We start from the raw sequence: 26,308 nt of genomic DNA on the forward strand, positions 1-26,308 counted from the left end.
GGCAAAGAGTGGGAGAAAGGTGAATTGTATATGTATATAGGTTAGATAATTGTATATTATACATATGTATTTGTATATTCTGGCGAATTATACATATACAAACGTGACTAATTATACAAACTCAAAGTCAACCCGCGTAATTAATGTATAATGTTAGTCGTGAGTGGTAATTATAGCAAACTATAGCTATGATGAGTAATTAAGTAGTATAAGTTTGCTTGACCGCGTAATTTTCCCTAAAAGAAACAACATTAAGTTCTTCAAATTGATACAGTTTAAAATCTTAACGGTCCTACAACAAATCAAGACACTAAAAATATGTGCCGCTATACACGCATCAAATCTATCTTTCAAATTTTAATCGTATGACGATAAATGTATATATTTTTACATAGAAAGTAATATCCCAATAATATGTCACGAGTACAAGTCACATAAATCCTATAACATAAGATCGTGAAGGAAGATACATAAATGAGAGGAAGCATAATAACCAATATCGAACATTTCAACACAATTTAAACATACAAACTAATCTAATCATAGGACGAAAATTCCATAAAGCTAAAAATTTCGAACACAATTATAAAGCACATACACAACCTAATTTAAAGCTGAATAAGAAAACATTAGGGAAAGAAAGAAGATTACATGGTTCTGGGCTCGAACCCCAGACCTCTGATTAAGGATGGAGCAGTCCTACTATTACACCACAACGATGTAGCTATTTTTATTCCTACATGCAATGCAATGATCCCTATATTCCATTGATATTAATTTTAAATTAGTAGAGTAATTTGTTTTGTTGAAACTAGTTAATCAAGAAAGAAATTAGTTAACTAGTTAATCAAGAAAGAAATTACATGCTCTTTTTATTTAAGTAGAAATTACAAATATTTGCTTCAACTTTTAATTTCTGACCACACCTAAAACACATACAAGACAAAAAGGATTGGACCATCCAAGAAGTTTGTAATACTTGAGCTATTTACAGGATGGATGTATATCTCCAGTGACTTCAACAACAACAACAACATACGGTAAGGAGTAAGGTGTACACAGATCTTACCACTACATCGTGAAGGTACATAGGCTATGTCCAATTACTTCATATAGAATATATGTAGCAATATTGGAACTCATGCTACCACTGGATGCCTGTGATGCTGATCTTGTTGTGCACAATTAACAGAACTTTCCACAGCGAGGCCTTGAGCTCCGAAACAGAAGTACTGATTCATTAACTTCATGTTGAAGGAGCCATGTTTACGTGATAGTTTCGACTTTTCCGTACTGTTTGACATTTTTAAGCTAGAGGATCCTCCGCTTGCATTGCCAAAATCCAGTCTCTTCTCTTTGTTGACAACCACTGGAGATGACCAGGAAGATTCAGAATAAGCACTCGATGGTGATCCATAAGATGACTGTGGTGTCATTTGGATAACACCGTGTATCAGCCCGGCTGCAAATTTCTTTTTGGTGGATGGACTTGGAAGACTGTTTGGGACAGGGAGCACTCTTTTGTTGTTTGGAAGTGATGACATCCTCGAGAATCTTTGCCGAAGAGGAATTGGCTGGTGTCCAAAGCCAGAATACAGTCTGTAAGATTCTACAGACATTTTATCTTCTAAGCCTCTGGTTTCTTCTTTTTGTTCTTTCTTCCTTTTCCATCGTAGAAGAAACTTTAAGCGTCTAGCAGCACTGTTAACTGAGCTCAGCTTGTTTGATGAGTTCGACCCTGCAGCAGAATGGCAAGGGCTCGGTTCACCCCAGCACGAAGCGATTTCTGTGCTGGCACAATCACTATTGGCATCAGAAGCATTATCAATGCCAGCATACAGAAATATTTCAGCGTCGGGGATCCTAAAAGAGGCACCAGGACTACCTCCAATACCCTGCATCTTCAGGTGGGAAGCTAGGACAGTTCTTGTCATATGGTCTTGGCAATTCGAAATTCCTCCAGCTGAAATGAGGCGCTTAATCAATATCTCAGAAGATGCAGATTGCGGGTGTAGCTTGAGGAGATCCAGTGGAGTATTTCCGTCAGCATCACGGATATTTAAATTTATTGAAAATGCAGTCATGAGGAGTTCCACAACATCAGTCTGAATGTTCTCAATTACAGCCAAGTGAAGAGCAGTTCGACCATCATTGTTCCTGATGTTAATAATGTCTTCAATCTCTATAATTTTCCCGCGTACCAACTGCTTCATTAACTCCATTTGTCGATCCAGCCTGCGGAAACTTGGGGTCCGAAAGCCAGCTACAGCCATGTGAAGGAACGTGTCTCCGTAATTGTTTCTCAATGTGGCAGATGAAGGAGAGACAGATATAAGAACTTTCACCACTGCTAAGTAACCCCTATAAGCAGCTACATGCAGTGCAGTGTTTCCTTGGTTGTCTCTGGAGTTGATAAGGTCATACCTTTCCAGTAAGCTCTTAACAACCTGCAATGTAGTAACTTAGTTTAAATTCAATTCAACCATCAGAAGTAACAAAACTCCGGCAGTTTTTTTTTTTGATAAAGACAAAACTCCGGCAGTTCTAGACAACATCAAAGTAAAGCTAACGATAACGAGAAGGCAATGCTCAAACTAGACAGCTAACAGTCGGTGAAATATTAACTACTCACTCAAAATAGCTAAACCAAGCAAATAATGCAAGTGCGTTTGATACCAAACTGGTATTAGAGTATTAAAAAAAGGGAGTATCTTGAACCGAAGAAGTCTTGCAAATTTGTTTAGATGCTTATCTTTACGAAAGTGCTGACAGGGGATGTAAATGACCCCATTTCAGTCACAAGGCAGATTATATCACAGCAGCAGCAAATAAAGGCGCAAATATGGTTGACAATCTTGGAATTTCTGAAAAATGTTCCATCTTTCCAAACTAACTTAAAAGGAAAATTGGAAGCCCAACCTTATTGGATGAAAAGTATGTGTGTTATAACTATCATATTTTCTTTTTCGGGAAAAAAATGGTTATCACTTTGAATTCTCATTTTGTGGAGTAGGACATTGCAGAGACTGTACAGTACAGACCAACTGTTGAAGAAACAAAGGCGAACAATGATAAACTGAGATCCAAAACTTTTGGACAAGAAAGAGTTAGATAGTCTGCTGTCAACCATCGTAAGAGGATAAAAGAGCTTGGCTTGGTATACTGAAGTGAGAATTGTCCACGATTCGTACTGTCCCATGTTTCCACAATATCCTACAATATAACCTCAAGTCGGTTGGTTTTAGCCAGAGCAACAACTTCTTAGAGAGCCCTTAAAATTGGAACATGATAATGATGAGTTCACTTTTCACTCCTTCAACGTTTTGATTTCTTAAAACAGTACGCATTGAACTAAGCAAAACACTGCTATAGACAGTGTTTATTTTATAGTAAGATGATCAGAAAAGAGCTACATGGAGCCAGGTTCATTTAAAAGGCATACTCCATGCTTAACATCTGAGACATTCTTCGATTTGATTTCTTCAGTACTTGAGATACAACAGAAAAGAAAATTACCCAAAATAATCTACTACTCATTAATTGGGATATGAACAGTTCATTTCTCAGTGAATATGATCTACTACACATCAAACTGATAAATCACAATTTGGACTTAAAAGTTCTCCATCTAATAAAACACCTTCTAGAAATGGTAACAGCTAGAAGGGCACAGGAATTAGAGGCTTCTTCAATACAAATACATAAACAGTGGAGAGTGAGCAAAAAACAAGGAGAAATAACAAATGTACAATAATTGAAGCAAGAAATAGATGATTAATAAGTAGGAAGCAAGACTCAAACTCAATTTGACACTCTATGGTCGGCTATATAAATCCTTTACATCTATCCAGGTCTATTTGAGTCACACTCATTCCAAGAACAATAACATCGACTATGCCTCAAATCCAAGCAAGTTAGTGTCGGCTATATGAATCCTCACTATCCATGACACTCCGTTTGAGCTCATATCAGTTTCTATCTTTTTTATTCTTCTTATCTTTCTTTTTTGTTCTATTTAAATTGAGGTTAAGGGAAGGGGAAATGGAGAGCGGATTACAAGGTGAGGAATCAAACCCTGAGTTCAGGTAACTAACCAACTAAGCTACTAAGATTACCCACCGTATCAGTTTCTAGCATTCCAACAGTCAGTAATATTTCTGTAAATAGAAAACTTTCAAGATTAAAAATATAGGAAGGCAAACTGTAGAACTCACCTCAACCTGCCCTCTACCAGAAGCAGAATGCAAGAGAGTAGATCCTTGAGCATCTCTATAAACCAAAACATCAGAGCAATTTCCAAGAATCTCTCTCAACATCTCCACATTTCCCCCTCTAGCAGCAGAATGAACTGCCCTATTCATCAATTCCAACTGAAAAGTGGAAGAATCCTCTTCTGCTGATTCCCCTTTACTACTCTCAAGCAACAGCCTAAAAACTTGAGAATTTTTACTCCTAGCAGCTGCATAAAACATATCAGTAACACCATACTCACCTTCACCAAACACCAAAAATGGATCTCTTTCCAATAATTGTTTAACAAACTCCACATCCCCAGCTGAAGCAGCAGTATAAAGAAGCCAACCACCATATCCAGCTCTAATCAAAGAATTATGTCCTTTCTTTGTTTCACCTTCAAGGAGAAGTTTTTTAGCAACTTCAGACCTACATTTTGCAACATCATCAAACTGTTCTTCATCATCCCAAACACTCTCAAGCCTTCTAATTCTACGTAAAGATGTGAGCTTTATGAGTAAATTAGTGTCCAAGTGAAGCAACTCCCTCACTAGATCATAATGACCATTTGCTGCTGCCCAATCAATAGGAGAAGCAAACCACCATTGATCCCCTGTGCTTTCCCATCTCAAAGGAAAATAATTTGGAGGCATTTTGACAACAAAGTAAAGCACTTAATTTTCAACTATTAACAAACCAAAAAATCCAACCTTTATGACAATTAAGCAAACCCCATTTTCAGACTTTCTGGAAAATCCAAGAAAATCACAAAAATCACACAGTTGGGTAAATTACAGAAAGTGTAAAAAGAAAAAAGATTAAAGGAGCATCTTACAGAAAGTGTAAAAAGGAAAGTGAATAATAATCATGCACAAAAAGAGATGTGAATATTGGGATCTAAAGTTCAGAAATTTTTCAAGAAATTGTGAAACTAGAGAGAAAAAAGGTGCCAGCTTTATGGTTTGTTTGCAGATAATAACAAAAGGAACAAAGCCACATGATTTTTGATGGGGTCAGTGGATCACACAAGAAAAAAAAGATAAATTTTGGAGAAGAGAAAGGAAAGACAGAGGAAGTTTCAATAGTATTTTATAAAGATTCTTATTTTTTCAGTTATTATTATGAGCAATAATTAATAGGATAGTACTAAAATCATTTATAACATGACAATTGACAGGCATTCATAATGTTATGAATTTTTTTATTTTTAATTAGAGGTCTCGAATTTAAGTTTAAGTACATTGAGTATGAAATCGTCTTTATTAAAGAACGTTTTCTTTAAAGATGCAAATTAGATGTAATCATACTTCAATATAAATATTGAACATTGAAGAGAAAATATTTAATTGAATTTTAATATGAATATTGAATACCAAAGAGAAAAAAATAATAATGCTATGTGCAATGTTTATTGGGATTTCAATATTTTTCTATCTTTTTTGTGGATACAAATGTTCTTTATTTAAGTGCCACCATTGGAACAAGTCACAGCTTCTTCTTGTATATTTTTATAATAAATATAGTATATATCATTTTCCCTGTCAATTTCAATCGTTGGACAAATTAATGTTATTCCACAATATATGATATTTTAGGAAAATAATAAGTACTCATTTTTTTTAATTTATTATTCGCATTGTTTTAATTTATTTATCTGGTTTTGATTTAATACAAAATTTAAGAAAGTATATAAGATTGATCTTCGATTCTTGTGTATTGAACTAAATATACATAGAATATATCTAAATATCTTATACTTTTGTGATCTTAAACAATTTTTTATTTTTCTTCTTAGCCAATTTAAAAAAGAATGTTTTTTTTGACAACTCTTTATCTTCCGTTTAAGGTTTGCAAATTTTTTTAAAAAAATACTTACATTGTATTAAGTTAAAACTAGACATACAAATTAAACAGACGAAAAACTAGGTATGGATTGGAAGGAGTAATTCAATTTGGTTTAATACATTGAAATACAATAAATCTCTCTTTTAACTAGAGCTGTCAATATGGGCTAGCCCACCCCATCCGGGCTAACCCATATAGGCTTTGACATTTTACGGGTCAGGCCAGGCTAGCCCATTTTGGTGTGGGCCAGAAAATGGTTGGCCCAGCCCACAAGTACGTGGGCTACAGGCTTGCCGGGCTAGCCCACTTTTTTAAAAATTATATTTTTTCTATAATTATTAAAATAAATTATAAATTGTAATTTAAAAATATTATCATAAATATCGACAAAACAATATTACATGGTGTTAATGTTACTACTTGTTAATCAAATCCACAAATAAAATTATCTTTATAATATTTATTAAGTTTTTTTTCAAATAAAAGTATAAATATCTAAATAGAAATATTAACCTAATTGTTTTGTCACATTAAAACACAAAAAATGTGACAATATTCCAACCATAATAAAGTTAAAAATAAACTCCTTAAAAAAATCATGAAGCTTATGGCGTATCTAACACATCATGAAATCTATGACATATCCAACACTTCATGATTATCTTCATCAAGCATATCTGAATCAACTTGTGGCAAGGTTGTCTTAACATCGTCATTTTCATCTGCAATTTATATGTGGTTTCAATTAGTTAAATATTAAATAGATTTTGAGTTTGGACTCTCTTTAATTTAAATTTTAATATTATATTATATTTTTAAAATTATTTTTATTTAGCCCACGGGCCGGCCCTACCTATATTTCTCAAGCCCCATAGATCAGCAAGCTTATTCAGGCCGGGCTAAAAAGCCCTTTTCTTAAATGGGCTCTAAAAATCTTAGCCCAGCCCTATTAAATCCCGGGTTAGGCCAGGCCGGCCCAACGGGCCTAGCCCATATTGACGGCTCTACTTTTAACATATATCCGCTATAATAATAGAACTCTACACATTCATGATTTAAAGAGAATTAATTTTTTATGTTATGTTATGTTACATTAGTATATATTTTCGAGTCAAACCATATGGTATTTTTCTTGATGAATTGTTCAAAAAAATGCTAAATATTAGTAATATTTCTTGCTTCATGCCGTGTAATGCTATATATAAGTTGTCTACAATTCTAAATAATATTGCATGATTCGATATAAACTAAGTTGACATTAACTCATTCGTCTTCAACGAAACAATTCAATATTCATATATAATTTGAATTATATTATAGTTTACAAGTTTGAATCCAACAACCTTTTGCCACATCCTCCTATATTACTTTACTATATATAATAAGTGGGAATATCTACTACTTAGCACATGACAAGTGTTGGATGATATGTGCTTGATAGTGTTGTATATTCTTCTTTTATGGTTGTACCTTTAAAATTTATATTATTGGACAATTTAACACTATTAATTACCTACTACTTTATTAGCCAAAAAGTTTGACCTCATTTGGGCCCATTTATTATTTATATGTTTTCAATTTTCAATATATGTTGTCTATCTAATTCTTTTTTTCAACCTTTTATTTTAAACTTCTTGAAATTTAATTACCTATTTATTACTCTCTCTATGCACTTTTAATTGTTATGATTTCCTTTTTAGAGTCAAACTATAAGAATTTTAACTAATATTTTACAATGTGTTTTTTCATCATATTCATAGGCAAAAAATTACAATTTATAGTACTTTTTGTATAGATTTTGCATATTTAATTTTTTTTTTTTAAATATCGAATTAATACAATCTGATTTAACTTTGAAAATTAGTCAAATGGACTTTCAAAAAGCGCAACATGACAAATACAAGTGGACGGAGAGAGTATATTTTAGCTACAAAATATATTAGAGGTACAACTTTTAAAAAAATTAAATTTTTATTGTCGTTGACTCTTGAAATCTTATCATTGTCATATGAATTTGAACAAATTATATATTATTAAAAGTTACATAAAAGATGCTATAAATCACAATAATTAGCAATTAAAAATATTTTTAAATCATATAAGAAATTTGGTTGACTAATTGGAATAGAATAAGTAACATGTTATATATATATATATATATCTCACAAATGGAAAAGTCACAATCAAGGAAGCAGCATATATCATTTACAAATGACTTAAAAAGCATTAAAAATTACAATAATTACCAATTTAAAATATTTAAAAGCTATATAATAAAATAGGTTGATTCTCAGAATTCTATCAGGCTCACATATATTGGGATAGAAAAAATAACACATATCATTTTAAAATTACCAAAAAAGTATTATAAATAATAATAATTAACAACTTAAAATATCTGAAAGATATTTTAAAAGGGTTAATTTTGTAATTTTATCCATATCACATAAATTAGGACAAAGTGACCAGTAATGTACATTATTTCAAAGTTACATAAAAATATTATAAATCACAATAATTAATAACTTAAAACATTTTTTTTTAAAATATGAAAATTTGGATGACTCTCCAAATTTCATTTGTGTCACATAAATTGAGACAACAAAAATAACATATATTGGGTCCATTTTTAATTTATTTGTCTTATTTTTTAATTTTTTTTATATTTAAAAATTGCGTAAAAATACTATAAATCATGATAATTGACAACATAAAATATGTTTTGAAAAAAAATACAAAAAATTCCACTGATTCTTGAAGTGAATCCATCGTAAAAATACTATAAATCATGATAATTGACAACATAAAATATGTTTTGAAAAAAAATACAAAAAATTCCACTGATTCTTGAAGTGAATCCATCGTAAAAATACTATAAATCATGATAATTGACAACATAAAATATGTTTTGAAAAAAAATACAAAAAATTCCACTGATTCTTGAAGTGAATCCATCGTAAAAATACTATAAATCATGATAATTGACAACATAAAATATTTCAAAAATGTTGTATGTGGGTAGTCTTATTATGCCTTAAATAGCGTCAAAGAAACTACAGGTTTGTGATAAAAAAACTTATTCCTTTATCCACGCAAACAATCGCTTCAAAAACTCGGTTATTAGCCCCAAAACATACCATTTATATTAGCACAGGCCACATTATCTAGTTATATAAAAAAGAAGAAAAAAATAAAATCCATTTACTCATGATCTCATATTTATATATGTGGAGTGTCATATTTTAGACTTATTTAAAATTGTAAAATCCAGATTTAACTAAAAATATACAAAAAAATAAAACTAATTTTTAACCATTTATTCATGATCACAATTCACACACGTAAGTGGAATGTGTCATCCTTAGATATGAAATTATTTTTAAAATTTATTATTAAAAAAATCATTCAATTTTTTTATTTTTTTTTTGTAACTTTAAGCTACTCAACTTTGCCTAGCTATCACAAAATATTATTAGGAGAAAAACAAATGGGATGTTACCTATAATACCTAAACAATGTTTGAATGATTTTTTTGGTTAAAACTATTAATAATATAAATTAAAAGTCACGCAATTAAATAAAAGTTAATGATTATATATGGAAATTGATTCTCATTATTCCGTTTTTCTTTCTTTAGTTTCCTCATGCAATTAAACTATTCTTTATAATCTATCCAATATCTTTATTTGGACATATTCATGATTCATCCACACATAGTTTTATTTCTTCTTTCACGTATCTTTTTTTTTGGGTGGTTTATAATATTTATCCAATACCAAAATTGAAGGTCAATAATTAGTGGTAGTAAATTCACAAGTTCAATCTTATCATAAGTTTCTCCACTCTTTTATTTTCTCATCTTATTCTCATTAACAAAAATAAAATAAAAATTATTTTATGGCTCAATCATGTAAAAGAAACTATCTTTTGCACTATTTGTCATAGAAAAGATACCTATATATTAATTTGAGAAATAAGATAGATTATCTATCACAAAAATTTAAATAAATTGATGGTATAATTTTCTCACAATAAATTAAAGGGAAAAGGGTCTAATATATTTTTTAATATTTGTTATTTAGAGCTAATATACCTCTTGATATGAGAATCACACACACATATCTTTACCGTTACACAAATGACTGACGAGAGGAAGTTGCTCGGATGGTAAGTACCCCTCACTTCCAACCTGAAGGTTGTGAGTTCGAGTCACCAAGGGAGAAGGGGTGGGAGTTCCTAGGGAGGGTAAAAAAAAAACTGTTACACAAATGACTGACGAGAGGAAGTTGCTCGGATGGTAAGTACCCCTCACTTCCAACCTGAAGGTTGTGAGTTCGAGTCACCAAGGGAGAAGGGGTGGGAGTTCCTAGGGAGGGTAAAAAAAAAACTGTTACACAAATGACTTACATATACCATTTTTCTCTAATGCAAGTGAAAAAAATAATTTTAAATTAATTTTTTTAATTTATTATTAAGAAATCCATGTAGAGATATTTGATCGTTCTCACACGTATTTTTTTTATTCAACGCTAATTTAAATTTATTACTTTGATGGTAAAAAAATCACTAATTTTTTTGTAAAATTTATTATAGATACCTCAAATTATTTTACAAATACAAAAATAAAATTATAATATAGCCGCAAAAAAATAATTTTAGATTTTTTTCTTAACAATTTTTTTTCATTCAGGCCTCTGTTTTTTTAAATTTTTTTTTCTTATTTTCACACTAAATAAAATATGAAATAAGAATAAGAAACTCAAATAATAATAATTAAAAAAATAAAAAACAATTCATGTGCGAAAAAGATTAAATATACTCTTGAACTTCGTTAAAAGGATCACATTTACCACTACATGAAATTTTTTAAATTGAAAATCAAAAAAATATATTAGATTTTTTTTTCACTCGTCAGATGAAAAAGGATATATGTGGGTCACTTTTATAACGGTAGAAGTACATGTGAATCACTTCTATAATGATAGGAATATATGTGAGCTACTTTTATAACGAAAGACATACCAGCTCTAAATAACAAAATTGAAGGATATATTTATCATCTTTCATAAATTAATTTCAAAATGTAATAAATATTCGCAATACATTTCTTCTCTCTTGCTTTATGATTTTACTTTCCCCATTTTTGCATTTGGCAGTCCTTAATTAATGAAAATCATGTGTTGAGTTCTCCCTTCCTCATTTAATCATTTATTAATATTAATTAATTATCATTATCATTAATAGAAGCATGAAAAAACTGTCTTGTCAAAATTTATATTGAGATCAATTATTTCTTAAAAAAAGTATCTTTATTTGGACATATTCATTCACACAGAGTTTTATTTTTTGTTACAGGAACGAATATTTATTTTTAGACTAAAGTCAGACAAGACAGATAATAATAATAATGATAAATAAATGGTCACCGACAACTACTCTTAACTTGGAAGACTTTTTTTGACGTTGTACATGATATATCTGCTTTGAAGTTCGATAAATATAATGTAATTTACGTTAGAAAAAATTAAAAAAATTAGATGGCAAGAATATTTTTTTCGAATTCAATTTTTTAAATTTGAGATTTCTAATTAAATTAAATATGAAAATGTACACTATGCAATATTTGACCATTCTCTTTGAGAGAATCAATTTCAAGCATGAAAGAGGGTTAGCCAATTAATTTATATGGATTTTCTAATAAGATTATAAAATTATCACAATCAACACATTTATGTTGAATTAACGGAAATAAATCCAAGACCTATTCTGCTAATTTGATCTAACGTCATTTTTTCTCTTCGCTATTTTCAATATATGGTACTATTTATTTCTTTTATTTATTGGGAAAGTACAGCAGAACATGGCAAATGGCCCAACTGAACAAATTGTTGGTATTTGAGTGAGTTAGATCTAAAATTTAATTTGACATGATATTAGAGTAGACAAAGGTCTTGAGATCGAATTTCACCACCATCCATATCGAAAAAATATTTTCAAGTGCTTGACCCATGGAAAAGAATCAGACCCTGGTCATAGACAGGGGCGGACCTAGAGGTTGCCGAGGGGGTTTACCCGAACCCCTTGGAAAAAAATTACGTTGTATATTTAAGATATTTTAAATAATTTATATGTCTGATTTTAAACCTCCTCAATGTAAGATTAGTTGTTGACTTAGTAGCTGAGGCCTGAGGGGTTCAAAACTCACCGTGAGATTCCAAGATCAAATCATAGTCACTAGTCTTTTTTGATTTATTTTAGTAAATCAAAGGGAATTAATTTTTTCCAGTTATACCTTATGACCTTGTCATTAAATTAAAGTAATTATTTCTCAAACTACTTGTAATATTTGTAGTCAAAACTTGAGAATTTTCAAAGTACAATTAATAAGAATAATTTAATTAAAATACTTAATTAGTTAACTCATTCCTTCTTTAAGGGGAAGTGTTGAAACTTGTCACCTAAAATAACTCATAAATGTTAGTGTGGATATAAAACATACCACTAAGCATAAAATGAGTATTTTAAAGTTAAATTGTTACTAAATATAAAAATATGTCATTGTGTTTTAAACCGACTAAAAAATGTTATATAAATTGGGATATTCTTTAATAGTTAATCATTGTTATTTTTAAAAAGGTTATAATCACATTCTTGTAATGTAAACCAGTAGTTCAACTATCTAACTACTACTACTACTACTCATTATCTTGTTTTTGTTACAAAAATAATAAATAAGAGATGTGTTTCAAATAACGTGTTGTAATTTTATCAGATGAAATATGTCACAAGTAACATCTTTGATCCTGTATATCAAGTTTTTAAATATTTTTATAAAAAAAAAGTAGGAGAGTTTTGTATGTTATTGTATATCGGATTATGGCTTTGGCTAAATATTTGTAATGTAAGTTCTGGACTATATTTTTACAATATAAGTTATATAATTGTAAATATTTCGCTATACCAATCAAAAAAATTCAGAGAAACGATATTGTTATAATAAGGTTTAATTGTATATATTGATCATTAGATCCGACCAATTAACGCAAGACAATCATAACGGTTAAAAAAATGTTTAGATTATATGTGTTGAGACTCATAGATTTAACATTTTAATATTTTCTAAATTTCCTTGTCTCCAGGCTGGTTATAGACATTGAAAGATTCTTAAGCAATTTGTTGCAAAATTATATTCATGTATGTTGATTGTTTAACGCATGACTCTTCAAACTTGAGCTAAACGCAATCAAATGAACTAGTGCGAATAGCCCAATATGTTATGCACCAAACCAAAATTTGAATTGTCCGAGCCTTATAATGAGATCACCTATCTTACGAACCATTAATATAGACTTTTTTCATTCTTCAACATTCCACCTCACATCCAGAGTTGAACATTTGGCATTTGGCCGCTCAACATCGTGTGAGATGAATTCTGCTCTGATACCATGTAAAATTAGATTTTAAACTAGCTCAAATGTAGGAAGATTGTTCAAGCCTTGTAAAAAGTTCAGTCATCTCATTAACCACCAGTATGAGGCTTTTTCATTCTTCAACAATTTTGAAGTTGAAAGGTAAAAGATAGGAATGAAATAAACTAGAGATCTGAAAAATGTTTAGGAAACTAGCATTATATTCCAACACATCTAGAATGCGACATAAGCATTTCTTGGATGAAGATATTTAGGTGGTGGAAAATATATGATACCAGATAGAATAGGACAGATCAATAGAATATATTTTTTTTCTCAATATCCTAAAGAATGCAATATAAAGTCTGTCAAATGTAATTATTTTTAGTTTCACATAACTTTGCGTTCACACATTCATCTTAATATTCACATTTCTGCAACACTCATCTTCGAGTTAAAGGTTTCAACATTCACTCTCATAAAAGAACCATTCACAAAAATGTGCATCAAGGTGCTTCAACTTTATATCATACAAAATAGTTTAATATGAATAAGGAATGGACATTACTTTTTTTTTATATAATAATGCTAGTTGAATTACTGTTGTGCAAATAGCCCTCCATAATTGTGGGTTGCATAAAATAGTTTGGGAAGCATGGTCCCAAAGCTTGTTTTGGATCACGGGAAGTAGGAACAGTGTTACTGACATTTAACATTACTCAATATCTTCCTTGTCACGTGGTGCTGCATCCCAACAAACACATGCAAATCTACAAGCAATGACAATAACAAAGAGTTTGATCGAAAAATAAAAAAGACAATAACAAAGAGGCATGTAGCCTTAGTCTGAAGTGGATGATGACATGTAGTTATATCCAGCTACCTAAGCCTTAGTGGGTAGAGAAACTTGGTGGGACATAACAAGTACTCGATGGAATAGGCAATCTAGTAAGTTGGCCCAAAATACCACGATTATGCCAACACAAAAAAAATAAAAAAAATTGCAATTTCAAGATCATCATCCAAGTGTTTTGGATTCTCCACTGAGCATAAACCAGATCTGCATTTATTTGAAGCAATTTTATCCTTCTCAAGAAATGTATAAAGTAGCAAGTGTTCCAGTTCTTTATTGCAGCCTGTAGTGAGTGAGTGCAACTCAAGTGTAGAGGACAATGGACAATCCACCAATGTCACATATCATCTGGAAAAGGGTTAATCTGCTAAGCATCAACATGGAATTTCAATAATCTTAAACTTAAGTATATATCTAGACATTCTCAATATCACTCAACTTCACAAGCCTACATAAAGAAAAGAAAAACTTGGATCATGAGCAATGAACTAGAACCTGGCATGGAGCTTTGTAACATTAGCTTACACAGTTAGTCTTTTGAAGCACCAGTGGACTCCTGTGAACTGCTCCAACACTGGCCTTGTGAACCAAAAGATAATCCTGGTGTATTCAGCAGCTAAGCAACATGATAATATTTGAGCAGAAGTATGTGATGTAACTATTTATATCTTTCAATGTCCTCACCCCTGAAGGAATAGCAGATATTACAAATTACAGGTAATGTAATTTATTTTCTTGCTAAGGTTATGTATGAGGGACGTTAAGAGGTTAATCACCTGATATTCACTTTAATTGATATTTAAACAAGATTCAAACACAATTTAAAGGTCAGTTAGGATGAACCATAGAAAACTCTATTCAGGTTATTTTGTTACATCAAGAAATAACCTTCAAAAATCAAGAAGTAATTCATTTACTCTAAGTCTTATTACTGACGCAATGGATTGCTATTTGAAAATTCTTTCAACATAAAAATAGCTACTTTAAGAACATGAACTGAGTTAGGGATTAAGAATAAACACTGTACATATCCTGCAGGTTTCATGTCACCTTTCGTTGGCAGATATAAGAAATATACTCTTTTGAAGTAGCTTCTCAATTTGCTGTATTTCTTGATGTCAGTTTGTGATTCTGTACTATACAATGCCACATTAACATTGGCAGATTGAATTAGTTATTCCTTCCTTTTAGAGGATCTATACTAGATGTACTACCACATGTGCATGCTTTTAGGTTAACCCCTTGGATGATCTTCGCAAGAATTCTGCCACCAGATTTGAAAATGCGGAAGAACTGTTCTTCAACCACTGGTTAGGAGTTTCTTCTCTTATAGTTTTCTGAATGACATTGTCTGTCTCTGTATCCACTGAAGCAGTAGCTTCATCAAGTACCAATATTCTCCTTTTCTGTAGCAACACTCTAGCTAGGCACACAATCTGCCTTTGATCCACACTCAAGTTTTCTCCGTCTTCTGCAACTGCAACATAAAATTCTTGATCATTAATTTGAAGATCATTTGTTTCCCTTTCCAAATGTTGTGTATTTTGAATATAAAGGTGGGTTCAGACCACGGAACCTAGTATTTGTACCTGGTGCATCAAGAAGCCTTAGATCCTGCTTTACAATATCAGCTAAATGACATTTTTGCAAGACCTGAAATATGAAATCATTCTTATAGTAAGTGACAAAGTCATCTGAGATTGCTCAAAATACAGAATAGTATATCTTAGTAAGTAAAAAGATCACAAAATGTTTTGAGGTTGGAAACAATGTTTGAAGAAAAAAGATGCTCAAAGGAACAAGTACGTAAAATTTCTTCATATTTATAATGTTTTCACTTGTTAAACCTAAACCTAGTCTCACCGGATTACTTGGAATGGCCATGACGGCTGGCAGCCAGCCACCACCGGTGGCTGGTTTGCCTACCACGAACAATTACATAGCAGCCCTTCATAATACTACTAACCCAGAAAAATCAGAACCCATTGTGCTAAAACCTATCAAGTATTTGCACGGAGAACCCACCATCACATGGACAAAGAAAGAATTTGATCGATTGTGTATAAAGCAAAATTTACAATATGCAGTAGTGGCAAAATTCTCATACGGTAGACCTGACTTTCAGTCGCTGAGAAAGAATATGCCAACACAATTGGAGATCAAAGGAGCATGCAACATCGGATATCTTGAAGATCGTCATGTCTTGATTAGATTATCTTACTAGAAGACTATGCTGCATTAATGTCTAGAGCATGGGAGTTACATGTTCGAAATAGGTATTTTCCTATAAGATTCCTGAAGTGGGATCCGTAGTTTAATCCGGAGGAAGAAACCACAATTGCAATAGCATGGATATCATTCCCAGGCCTTCCAACAAATTTGTTTGAAAAGGAATCCATGTTCTCGATGGCGAAAGCAGTAGGTGAACCACTGGTCATAGATAAGGCTACCAATAATCAAACTAGGTCAAGTTGTGCAAGGGTGAAAGTGGAAGTTGATTTGCTAAAGGAACTACCAAAAAGAATCCAAATTAATTGTGTTGATGAGCAAACGGGAGAATTACGTCAAAATGGCAACAGATTCAATATGATTACTTGCCAAAATATTGTACTCATTGTAGACTACAGGGTCATGATATGACAGGGTGTTGGAGTATTCACCCTGAATTTAGACCAAATAAGGAGAGTGAAGAGACAAAGGAGAATGAAGTACAGAATGAAAACAAGGCTAATGCAGGTGGGCAACAACTTAATACACCTCCAAAAGATAAAGGGAAAGAAAAGAAAGTTGAGGAACCAAAACAGCCACCAACAAAGACCATGAAAATTGGCAGAACCGGAGGGATAATAACTGAGCAAAAGCAATGGCAGGTGATACAACATAAAAAGAATAGAGATAACAATAGTAAATCTAATCATGGGGAAAGGGTACAAAAGAATAGGCAAAACACAGATAACCATGACAATGAAGAAAAGGCAGAAAACAAGAACAAGTTTGACACTTAGGTAAACTTGGAAGAAGAGGAGCAATCTGAAAGACATAACAACAATCCAGAGGAACAACAACAAAGTATAAAGAATATTTTTTTTGAGATAAAACAAAGTATAAAGAATATTGAAACAACAAAATTATGGGTGGAGCGTCATTTGGTAAAGAACAAGACAAAGAGAGTGGAACAAAGCCAAGAGTTACTGACCAAACAACCAATATGAATAAGGCCAGGCAAGCTGAGACACATAAAGAACAAGAGTATGAGGGAAAGCAAACAGACCCAGTCAAGCAAACAATTTATTAAGGCATCAAAGATATAACTGATATCTCTGATAGTGCTGGCAGTAATAGCTCCAGGGTAAATGAATCCAAATTCAAAAATAGTAAGCCACAACAAAAAGGAGGGGAACTAGAAATAGAGGGGCAGAGTGTTGATGCAAATCAAGAAATAAAAAAGCATAATGGGGACTTCGTACTGGAGAAGGAAAAGAATAGAGATAAATTCATAAAACAGAGGTTGAAAAACCACATGATGATAAGTCACTAGAAGATAAACCACCTGATGATCCTGGATGGCTAGAGAAGACAACTGATAATAAATTGGTAATGGAGAAACAACAAGAACAGGAGAAAGGAGAAACACAAGGGCATAATACAACAATATCACAGATTCAGACTGAAGAAAGTGGAATACAGGAGTCTTCCCAAAAATCTAATATAAATACAGACAATGAGCAGATTATTGAAGGAGGAGTTTAACCAGAATCACGAACAATAAATGATGAACAGAAGAATGATGAACATATTGATATTGGGGTTGATAATGATGTGGAACACAACAAAAATACAAGCTTACAGGAGGAAGAGTTCATAAGAAACAGAGGTGATGTATCATCTAGACATACAGCAAGATTGAAAAAAGAGAACAGACAAGCAAAATGCATTAGAGAAAAAAGTGTGCCCCCTAAGGCAGCAGGGGGTGTACTAACAAGATTAGCTAGTGCCAAAACTACTTCTCCATGAATAATTCGCTTATATGGAATATAAGGTCTGTAAACACTCAACAGGCATTTGAAAGAGTAGTTATGATGAATAGACAGAAACATTTTAACTTTATAGCCTTGATGGAAGTCATGGAACCCTTCCAGTACATTAGAGATATAGACATGTACAGACAGTGGTTGGGAATGGGTACAACTTGGCATAACATCAATGGGAAGATTTGGGTATTTGTGAAAGATGAGTTCCAAGTTGAAACAATAATGGATACTGATCAGATGCTAACTTTAGTGTTGACTCAGGTGGAGGGCAATCAGGAAATCACTGTTTCATTGGTTTATGCAAGTAATGATAGAGATACTTGAATAAAACTTTGGGATGCTCTTTATGAATTATCCACACAAATTCATTCTCCTTGGCTTGTAGGGGGAATTTCAATGTAATTCTAGATGAGGCTGAGAAGCTTGGTGGCCTGCCAATCTCATTTGCTGAGACTGAAGACTTTATGCACTGTGTAAATATTTGTCAACTCGTTGATATGGGATTCACTGGAAGCATATACACTTGGTGGAATGGTAGGTCAGATGATGCTTGCATATTTAAAAGGTTGGTTAGGTGCTTGGGGAATCAGAGCTTGATGAATATGTTCCCGAATATTGAAGTTGAACACTTGATTAAACAAGGTTCTGATCACACTCCTCTACTAATCAGTTACAAAGAAGATGGCAAAATTGTTAAGAAACCTTTCAAATTTCTTAATTTTTGGGTGGAACAGGAGTCATTATTGAAGGTAGTTAAGCAAAATTGGTCAGGGGACTTTGGTCCAGACCCCTTCTTTAAGGTTCATAACAAAATGAAAAAAGTCAGTAAGGCACTGGCTAAATGGAGTAGGGATACATATGGAGACATTTTTAAACAGGTAGCAACTCTAGAAGAAGTGGTGAAGGTGAATGAAATAGAATTTGAACAACATCCTACTAGTGGAAACAGGGAGAGACTACAAAAAGTGCAAGCAGAACTTATCAAATTTTATGTTGTGGAAGAAAAGTTCCGGAAACAAAAAGCCGGGATGCAATGGTTCAAAGATGGAGATAGAAACACAAAGTTCTTTCATTCACATGTAAATGGTTAGAGAAAGAAGTTACAAATCAAGAAGATTCAAGATCAAAATGGTATTTGGTTGGATAAGGAGGAGGATATCATCCAGGAGGCTATCAGATTTTACACAGATCAGTTTGCTGAAGTTCATATTCCATCTAACTTCGACATATTGAATCATATACCTCAACTAGTCAATGAAGATCAAAATAAACTGATCCATGAAATACCAGAAATTGAAGAAGTAAAGAGAGCAGTATTTGGTCTTAATGCAGCCAGCACAGGTGGCCCTGATGGTTTCACTGAGAAGTTCTACTAATACTGTTGAGAGATAATTGAAGAAGATGTGGTATCTATGGTGCATTCCTTTTTTTGTGGGCAAGACCTACCTAGATATGTCACGTGTACTAATCTAGTGTTATTGCCCAAAAAGAAAGCGATCATGACCTTCTCTGACATGAGGCCTATAAGTTTGAGCAACTTTAGTAGTAAGATATTCTCCAGAATCCTACATGACAGACTAGCACACCTATTTCTAACAATCATTTCCCCCCAGCAAGCAGGATTTGTTAAGGGAAGGAGCATTATTGAAAATATATTGTTAGTACAGGAAATTGTACATGATATTAGGATAAGGGGTAAGCCAGCTAATGTTGCAAGAAAGCTGGATATGACAAAGGCATATGACAGAGTTTCATGGTTATTTTTAACCAAAGTGTTAACAAAGATGGGTTTTGGATAAGGTAAGCAACAGACTTTTCTCCTGGACAGAAAAAGTATTATCCATTGGTGGAAGGATCACTCTCATTAAGCATGTCTTGCAAAGCATGCCCATACATTTGTTATCAGCCTGCGATCCACCTGCATGGGTTATAGCCAACCTACAAAGGATGTTTGCTAAGTTTTTTTGGAGTAACTCAGTAGGAAACTCTAGTAAACACTGGACCTCTTGGACAGTGTTGTGTCATCCGTATGACGAAGTGGACTGGGATTTAGAAGTCTACGGGATGTTTCAAAAGCTTTATATGCTAAACTATGGTGGAATTTTAGGACTAAGCAGTCCTTGTGGAGAATGTACTTGAGCAATAACTATTTAAAGAAGGTCTCGTTAGTGAAGTGAAAATTTGAAAAAAGGCTCCCAGACACGAATCCCAATGTAATCTTTAAATCATCTCCCAACCTTTAACCCCACCGGCGATCCTTCTGATCACCGGAATCTTCCCTCCCTCTTCCTTTTCTGACAATCTCTTTCCACCAAAGCACCTACCAGCCACCCGCGACTCAACCCCAAAAAGACCCATCCACAGAAAGTCTCACACGCGCTCGCACGCTCCACCTCTTCTTCTAAGACCTCGACCTCACGCGCGGCACGCGCCAGCGCGTGAGTCGACAAATCTTAGAATTTCAACCTTCTCGCGGTCCGATCCAGGCCACAAGGGTCTTCAACCCACATTCCGTCTTCGTTTAAAGCATTTTTTTTCTTCTTATCATCAGTTTTTAGGAGAGAGATGGCTAACAGAATCTTTTTCAAATTAGGGGGGAAGTCTTATGACTTAACTGATACCAATCTAGCCTCAGATTCTAGGTTTGAATGGGTGGAGAGTGTTGGACGGTATGTGAGAAGAATGAAGTTGAGTAGAGCAGCTCTACAGTGGCTATGCGGAAGATTTAATGAAGCTTCAGAAATCAAAGGAAAATCCTTCAAAACTTGGAGATGCAGAGATTTAACTACTCTTATTTATTGCTCTTTAAAGTACAATAAATATGGTAGATTTGTGTCTGTTATTACGGTTAAAGGAGAACTGAGAACTATTATTATTCTCCCTGAAATCTCATTCAATGCTGGCTGGTCTGATCTCTCTAAGAAAATTGAGGTCTTTATTATTAACGCTGAAATTTCACAGAGAGAAACTCTAAATGCAAGGGAAATAACCAGGAATGGACAAAAAGGAAAAGGAAGTTACAAGGAAGCCCTTCAAAAAAGCAGATGGCTCCCTAATGAACTTCAATCAGCACCAGAGAGCAGCACCAATGGAGATAAAGATCCTTTGAGGAGAAGTCTGGTTGGCAGCTTCCCAGATTGCGATGAGATACCTTCCCGTAACGATGTTAGGAAATGGGCGCAAAACACATGGAGAGGCATCCATAATATACAAGTATTTGATTTGAACGGGATCCAATTCCTTTTTGAATTTCAGTCGAGAAGGGATGCTGAGAATGTGCTTGCAGGGAGATGGAGTAGGAGCAACCATCTATTGGAGCTGGAGTGGTGGTCCCTGACGACGGGAGCTATTCAAGCCCAACAACAATTTGATTGGTTTTGGGTTCGAATTTTGGGACTACCGTTACATCTATGGTCCGATAAAGTGATGAAGGAGATGGGGGATCAGTGTGGCGGATGGATTGAAGCGGAAGAAGAAACCCAACTCAAGAATCACTTGAGATGGGCCCGTATTCGAGTCAAAGGACCTCTGAAGGAAATTCCGGCATACGTAGAAGTGAGTGATGGAGAACTCAATTTTTCATTGCCGGTATGGTGTGAAGCTCCGGCGAGATTCAGACGGAACTCAGATCTAATGCATGTCGAGCAATTAGAAGGCGCAACACATTTTGTATCTGAAAGGGAGCTCTCACAGCAAAACTCTTTGCTGACCTCTACTCCAAAGGAGGTGGAACATACCTTTTTGGGTAATGATACGCAGTTAATTTGCAAAAAAAAAGGGGAAGAGGAACATGCGGGTCAGATTGAAAGACATGTGAGGGAAATAATTAAAAATTTGGGCCCAGGAATTGTTTCAGAAGTTTTGGATCAAATCGGGATAAGAGGTAGTGGGTCACATGAAGCCCAATTGCCTAAGAAAGACCCCATTCAGTTAGAAAAAGAACCTTTTGTTGACGACCTCTTTTCGACGGAGAACAGATTCTTTCCGAGCTCGAACATAACAGAGATGGAGATGGGGACTGGAGTGAGAACTGAAATATCTTTTGCGAAGGATGATGTGGCAATTTACTTGGGGTTGGAAGTTTTGGGGGGTGAAGATAACAACTTGTCCATGGTTATTTATGATACCGAAGGGGCAGGAATTGATTCAGCAGAAACTGATAAGATAGATCTTCAACAGGACTTTTGCTCTTCTGAGCAAATTACATTATTTGCAGATCCTCTTCCTCTTCAAATTAATGATAGTCTCTCAGAACAAGAAATTGAAGACAAAGCTTCACTTTGGGTACATTCAAATGTACTTAAACTCAGTCAACTTTTTGGGGTTGCTTTTGAAGGATGTGATAAGGCGGCTTTTGATCTATTTCTGAGAATTGATCAAAAGAGAGGGGATTTGAGGCAGAAGAAGGTGGAGACAACACCAATCAAAGCAAAGAACACAATCCCAAAGGAGATAGGAAATTTGGAATTTCATGTTAAGTTTAAAGAAGGGGAATCAAGAAACAAGGGGAGAATTTCAAACACAAATTTCCAATGAAAGTCAAAATCCTTTCGTGGAATGTAAGGGGGGTAAATGGAGAAGAAAAAAAGGGGTTAGTTAGGAGATTATTTCAACATTGGGGGGCTGATATTTATGTTCTGGTTGAGACAAAATTGGGAGGATCAGAGGTGAATGTATTCAAACAATTATGGCAAAATAGATGGATGGGGGAATTTCATTTTGGATGCTATTGGTAGAAGTGGTGGCATCGTAGTAATGTGGGATAAGAGGGTGTGGAAAAGAGAGCTGGTATTAGCAGCAAACCAAATGGTGACCTGCAAGTTTGAAGGCATAAATCAGGCACTCACATGGTTCCTTTCAGCTGTGTATGCCTCATGTGATCCAATAACTAGAAGAGAACTTTGGCAAGAATTCATCAACATCAAAGAACTGTGTAATGGGCCTTGGGTAGCTTGTGGAGATTTTAATGCTACAAGATATCCAAACGAAAGATCAGAAGGGCACGGAATCACTACGCCAATGACTGAATTCTCTGAATGGATAAATGAGATGGAGTTCATCGACCCTCCTTTATTTGGGGGGTCTTTCACATGGAGAAAGGGGGACAACCACATGTCTGCCTCCAGAATTGATAGGTTTTTATTTTCCTAGTGGGATGAGACCTTCACACGAATTAAACAGAACATGCTTCCCAGAATAGGTTCTGACCACAATCCAATTTTGCTTGAATGCGGAGATTTAAATTTGAAGAAGTCTTACTTCAAATTTGAACAATGGTGGTTAAGGGTGGAGGGTTTCTCAGACAAAGTTAAAGATTGGTGGGAATCTTTCAATATCACTGGTACGGGCTCTTATGTCCTAGCATCCAAGTTGAGGATGCTAAAGGGGAAGCTAAAAGAATGGAAACGGGAAAATAGGAACAATTGGAATCAGAGAAAAGAGGAAATCTTAAATCAGCTGTCAATTTTAGAAAAGACTCAGGAGTTGAGATTGCTATCAAAGGATGAGTTACTTCAGAAAGTACATCTTTCAATGGAGTTTGAAGATGCTGGAAAAAAATGAGGAAATAGCTTGGAGGCAGAGGTCTAGAGTACATTGGCTTAAACACGGAGACAAAAATACCAAGTTTTTCCACAGGATGGCTACAGCTCATAAAAGATTCAACACCATTGACAAGTTGATGGTTGAAGGGGTTACAGTAACAGATTCTGAAGAAATTAAAGGAACCATAATTAATTTCTATCAAAATCTTTACAGAGAAACTGAACAATGGAGGCCAGAATTTAATGTACAGGGAGCAGAAAGCATTACGCAAGAGGAAAATGTATGGTTGCAGAGGCAATTCGAGGAAGATGAAGTTTTTACTTGCATAAAATCATGTGCTAGTGATAAGGCCCCCGGACCAGATGGCTTTCCGATGAGTTTTTTCCAAACCTTCTGGGAGATACTGAAGACAGACTTTATGAATGCAGTGAGACAATTTCATGAAAGACATGAGATAGAGAAGAGCCTCAACGCCACCTATGTGGCTCTAATTCCAAAGAAGATAGGAGCTATGGATCTTAGGGACTTTAGACCCATCAGTCTCATTAGTGGTGTGTACAAGGTCTTTGGTAAGTTGTTGGCAGAGAGATTAAAGAAAGGGATAAGCAAATTAGTGAACAATCATCAAATGGCCTTCATTCAAGGAAGACAAATTATGGATGCCGCATTAATAGCAAGTGAGTGTGTAGATTCAAGGATTAAAGGAGAGATCCCAGGAATTATGTGCAAGCTTGATATAGAAAAGGCATATGATCATGTCAATTGGGAGTTTCTACTTAATATTCTGAGGCAGATGGGGTTTGGAGACAAATGGCTTAAATGGATAGGTTTTTGCATCAAAACTGTCAGGTTCTCCATACTTGTTAATGGAGAACCTGCTGGTTTTTTTTCCTTCTGAGAGAGGACTACGACAAGGAGATCCTCTTTCCCCTTCAGCATCTTCCAAATCAAGGAAGTGGCAAATATTCAGCTGTTGGCAAGCATCTTGCAATGCAAGATAGAGCACTTACCAACTACTTATCTGGGAATGCCTTTAGGGAATAATCACAAGGAGCTTGAGATTTGGGATGGAATCATTGAGAAAACAGAGAAGAGGTTGGCTAATTGGAAGGCAAACTATCTATCTCTGGGAGGAAGAGTCACTCTGATCAATTCAGTTCTGGATGCGTTGCCTACATATGTTATGTCACTTTTCCCTTTACCAGCAAAGGTAGAAGAAAGGCTGGATAAAGTGAGGCGTGATTTTCTATGGTCGGGGAACAAAGAAGGGAAAAAGATACACTTAGTTAAATGGCAGACAGCCTTACTAAGCAAGAAGACAGGAGGTCTTGGCATAAAAAAACTGAGGGTCCAGAACAAAAGTTTACTTTCTAAATGGCTTTGGAGATTTGTGGTTGAAGATCAGGCATTATGGAGAAAAGCAATTCTCAACAAGTATGGGCAGACCGAGGAGTGGGTGTCTAATGTAGTAGATAGCACGTATGGGGTATCAGTTTGGAGATCAATCAGAAATTTATGGGATAGTCTAAAGGAGAATTTGGTGGTCAAGGTGGGAGAGGGTAACAAAATATTTTTTTGGAAGGACAAGTGGATTGGACTAGACTGTTTAAACTCGGTCTTCCCCGATCTTTTTTCTTTTTGTACCAATTCTGAGGATAAAATTGCTGAGATTTGGTCCCCTCAGGGATGGAACCTCACTTTCAGGAGAAATCTAAATGATTGGGAAGTGGATAGAATTGCTGAACTGCTTCTCAAATTGGGTGAATTCACAGGCCCTACTACAGAAGCAGATGGTATAAGATGGAAACATAACTCTGATGGTAAGCTCTCTGTGCGTAGACTGTATAAGAGAGAGATCATGACTCACTCTGGGGGAATTCTTGGCCCATGGAAACAAATATGGAAGGGCAACACCCCAACCAAGGTGAAATGCTTCACCTGGTTGGTCATCAGAAGGGCATGTCTCACTCAGGAAAAACTCAAGAAAAGAGGCTTCCAGATCGTCTCCAGATGCTTTTTTTGTCATGAGAAGGAAAAAAACTAACAACCACTTATTCCTACACTGTAGGGTTACTGTACAGGTGTGGCGCATGGTTCTCAGCATTTCTCAAGAGCCCTGGGTGATGCCAGAACATACTGCCGATCTATTGAGCTGCTGGATGAGGAGGGGGGGGAGCAAGACCCAAAAAAGATGGTGGTCTATAGTACCTACTTGTGTCTGGTGGGCTATTTGGAGAGAAAGAAACCTTAGGTGTCATGAGAATATTACTAACACTATTCAAAATGTTGAAGAAAATTGCATTAACATGTTGTATTTTTGGTGTAAAGAAGATGGTATAGAAGAAGTAGAACAGTTGGTAGATTTCCTAGGATCTATGTAATTATGGTTTTAG

At 34.4% G+C, this 26,308-nt stretch overlaps 2 protein-coding genes across 2 annotated transcripts in view; both read right to left on the bottom strand.

Annotated features, from left to right (window-relative positions):
* Positions 1-843: 843 nt before the first annotated feature.
* LOC102588640 (putative ankyrin repeat protein RF_0381) lies at positions 844-5,353 on the bottom strand. Its single transcript, XM_006341693.2, has 2 exons — positions 4,215-5,353; positions 844-2,447 (listed from the first exon to the last, which is right to left on the bottom strand). The coding sequence occupies exons 1-2, from the start codon at positions 4,884-4,886 to the stop codon at positions 1,140-1,142; spliced, it is 1,980 nt and encodes a 659-aa protein (XP_006341755.1). The 5' UTR covers positions 4,887-5,353; the 3' UTR covers positions 844-1,139.
* Positions 5,354-15,172: 9,819 nt separating this feature from the next.
* The window catches only part of LOC102588967 (ABC transporter C family member 7-like), a 13,394-nt gene continuing 2,258 nt past the window's right edge, over positions 15,173-26,308 (bottom strand). The window contains exons 3-4 of the mRNA XM_015306276.1: positions 15,930-15,993; positions 15,173-15,817 (exon numbers count right to left, since the gene is read on the bottom strand). Coding sequence (XP_015161762.1) covers positions 15,570-15,817; positions 15,930-15,993 — 312 coding nt within the window. The 3' untranslated portion in view covers positions 15,173-15,569. The remainder of the gene's footprint in view (positions 15,818-15,929; positions 15,994-26,308) is intronic.

The sequence above is a fragment of the Solanum tuberosum genome, unplaced genomic scaffold (genome assembly GCF_000226075.1).
Source record: "Solanum tuberosum cultivar DM 1-3 516 R44 unplaced genomic scaffold, SolTub_3.0 scf00027, whole genome shotgun sequence".
Lineage (NCBI taxonomy): Eukaryota > Viridiplantae > Streptophyta > Magnoliopsida > Solanales > Solanaceae > Solanum > Solanum tuberosum.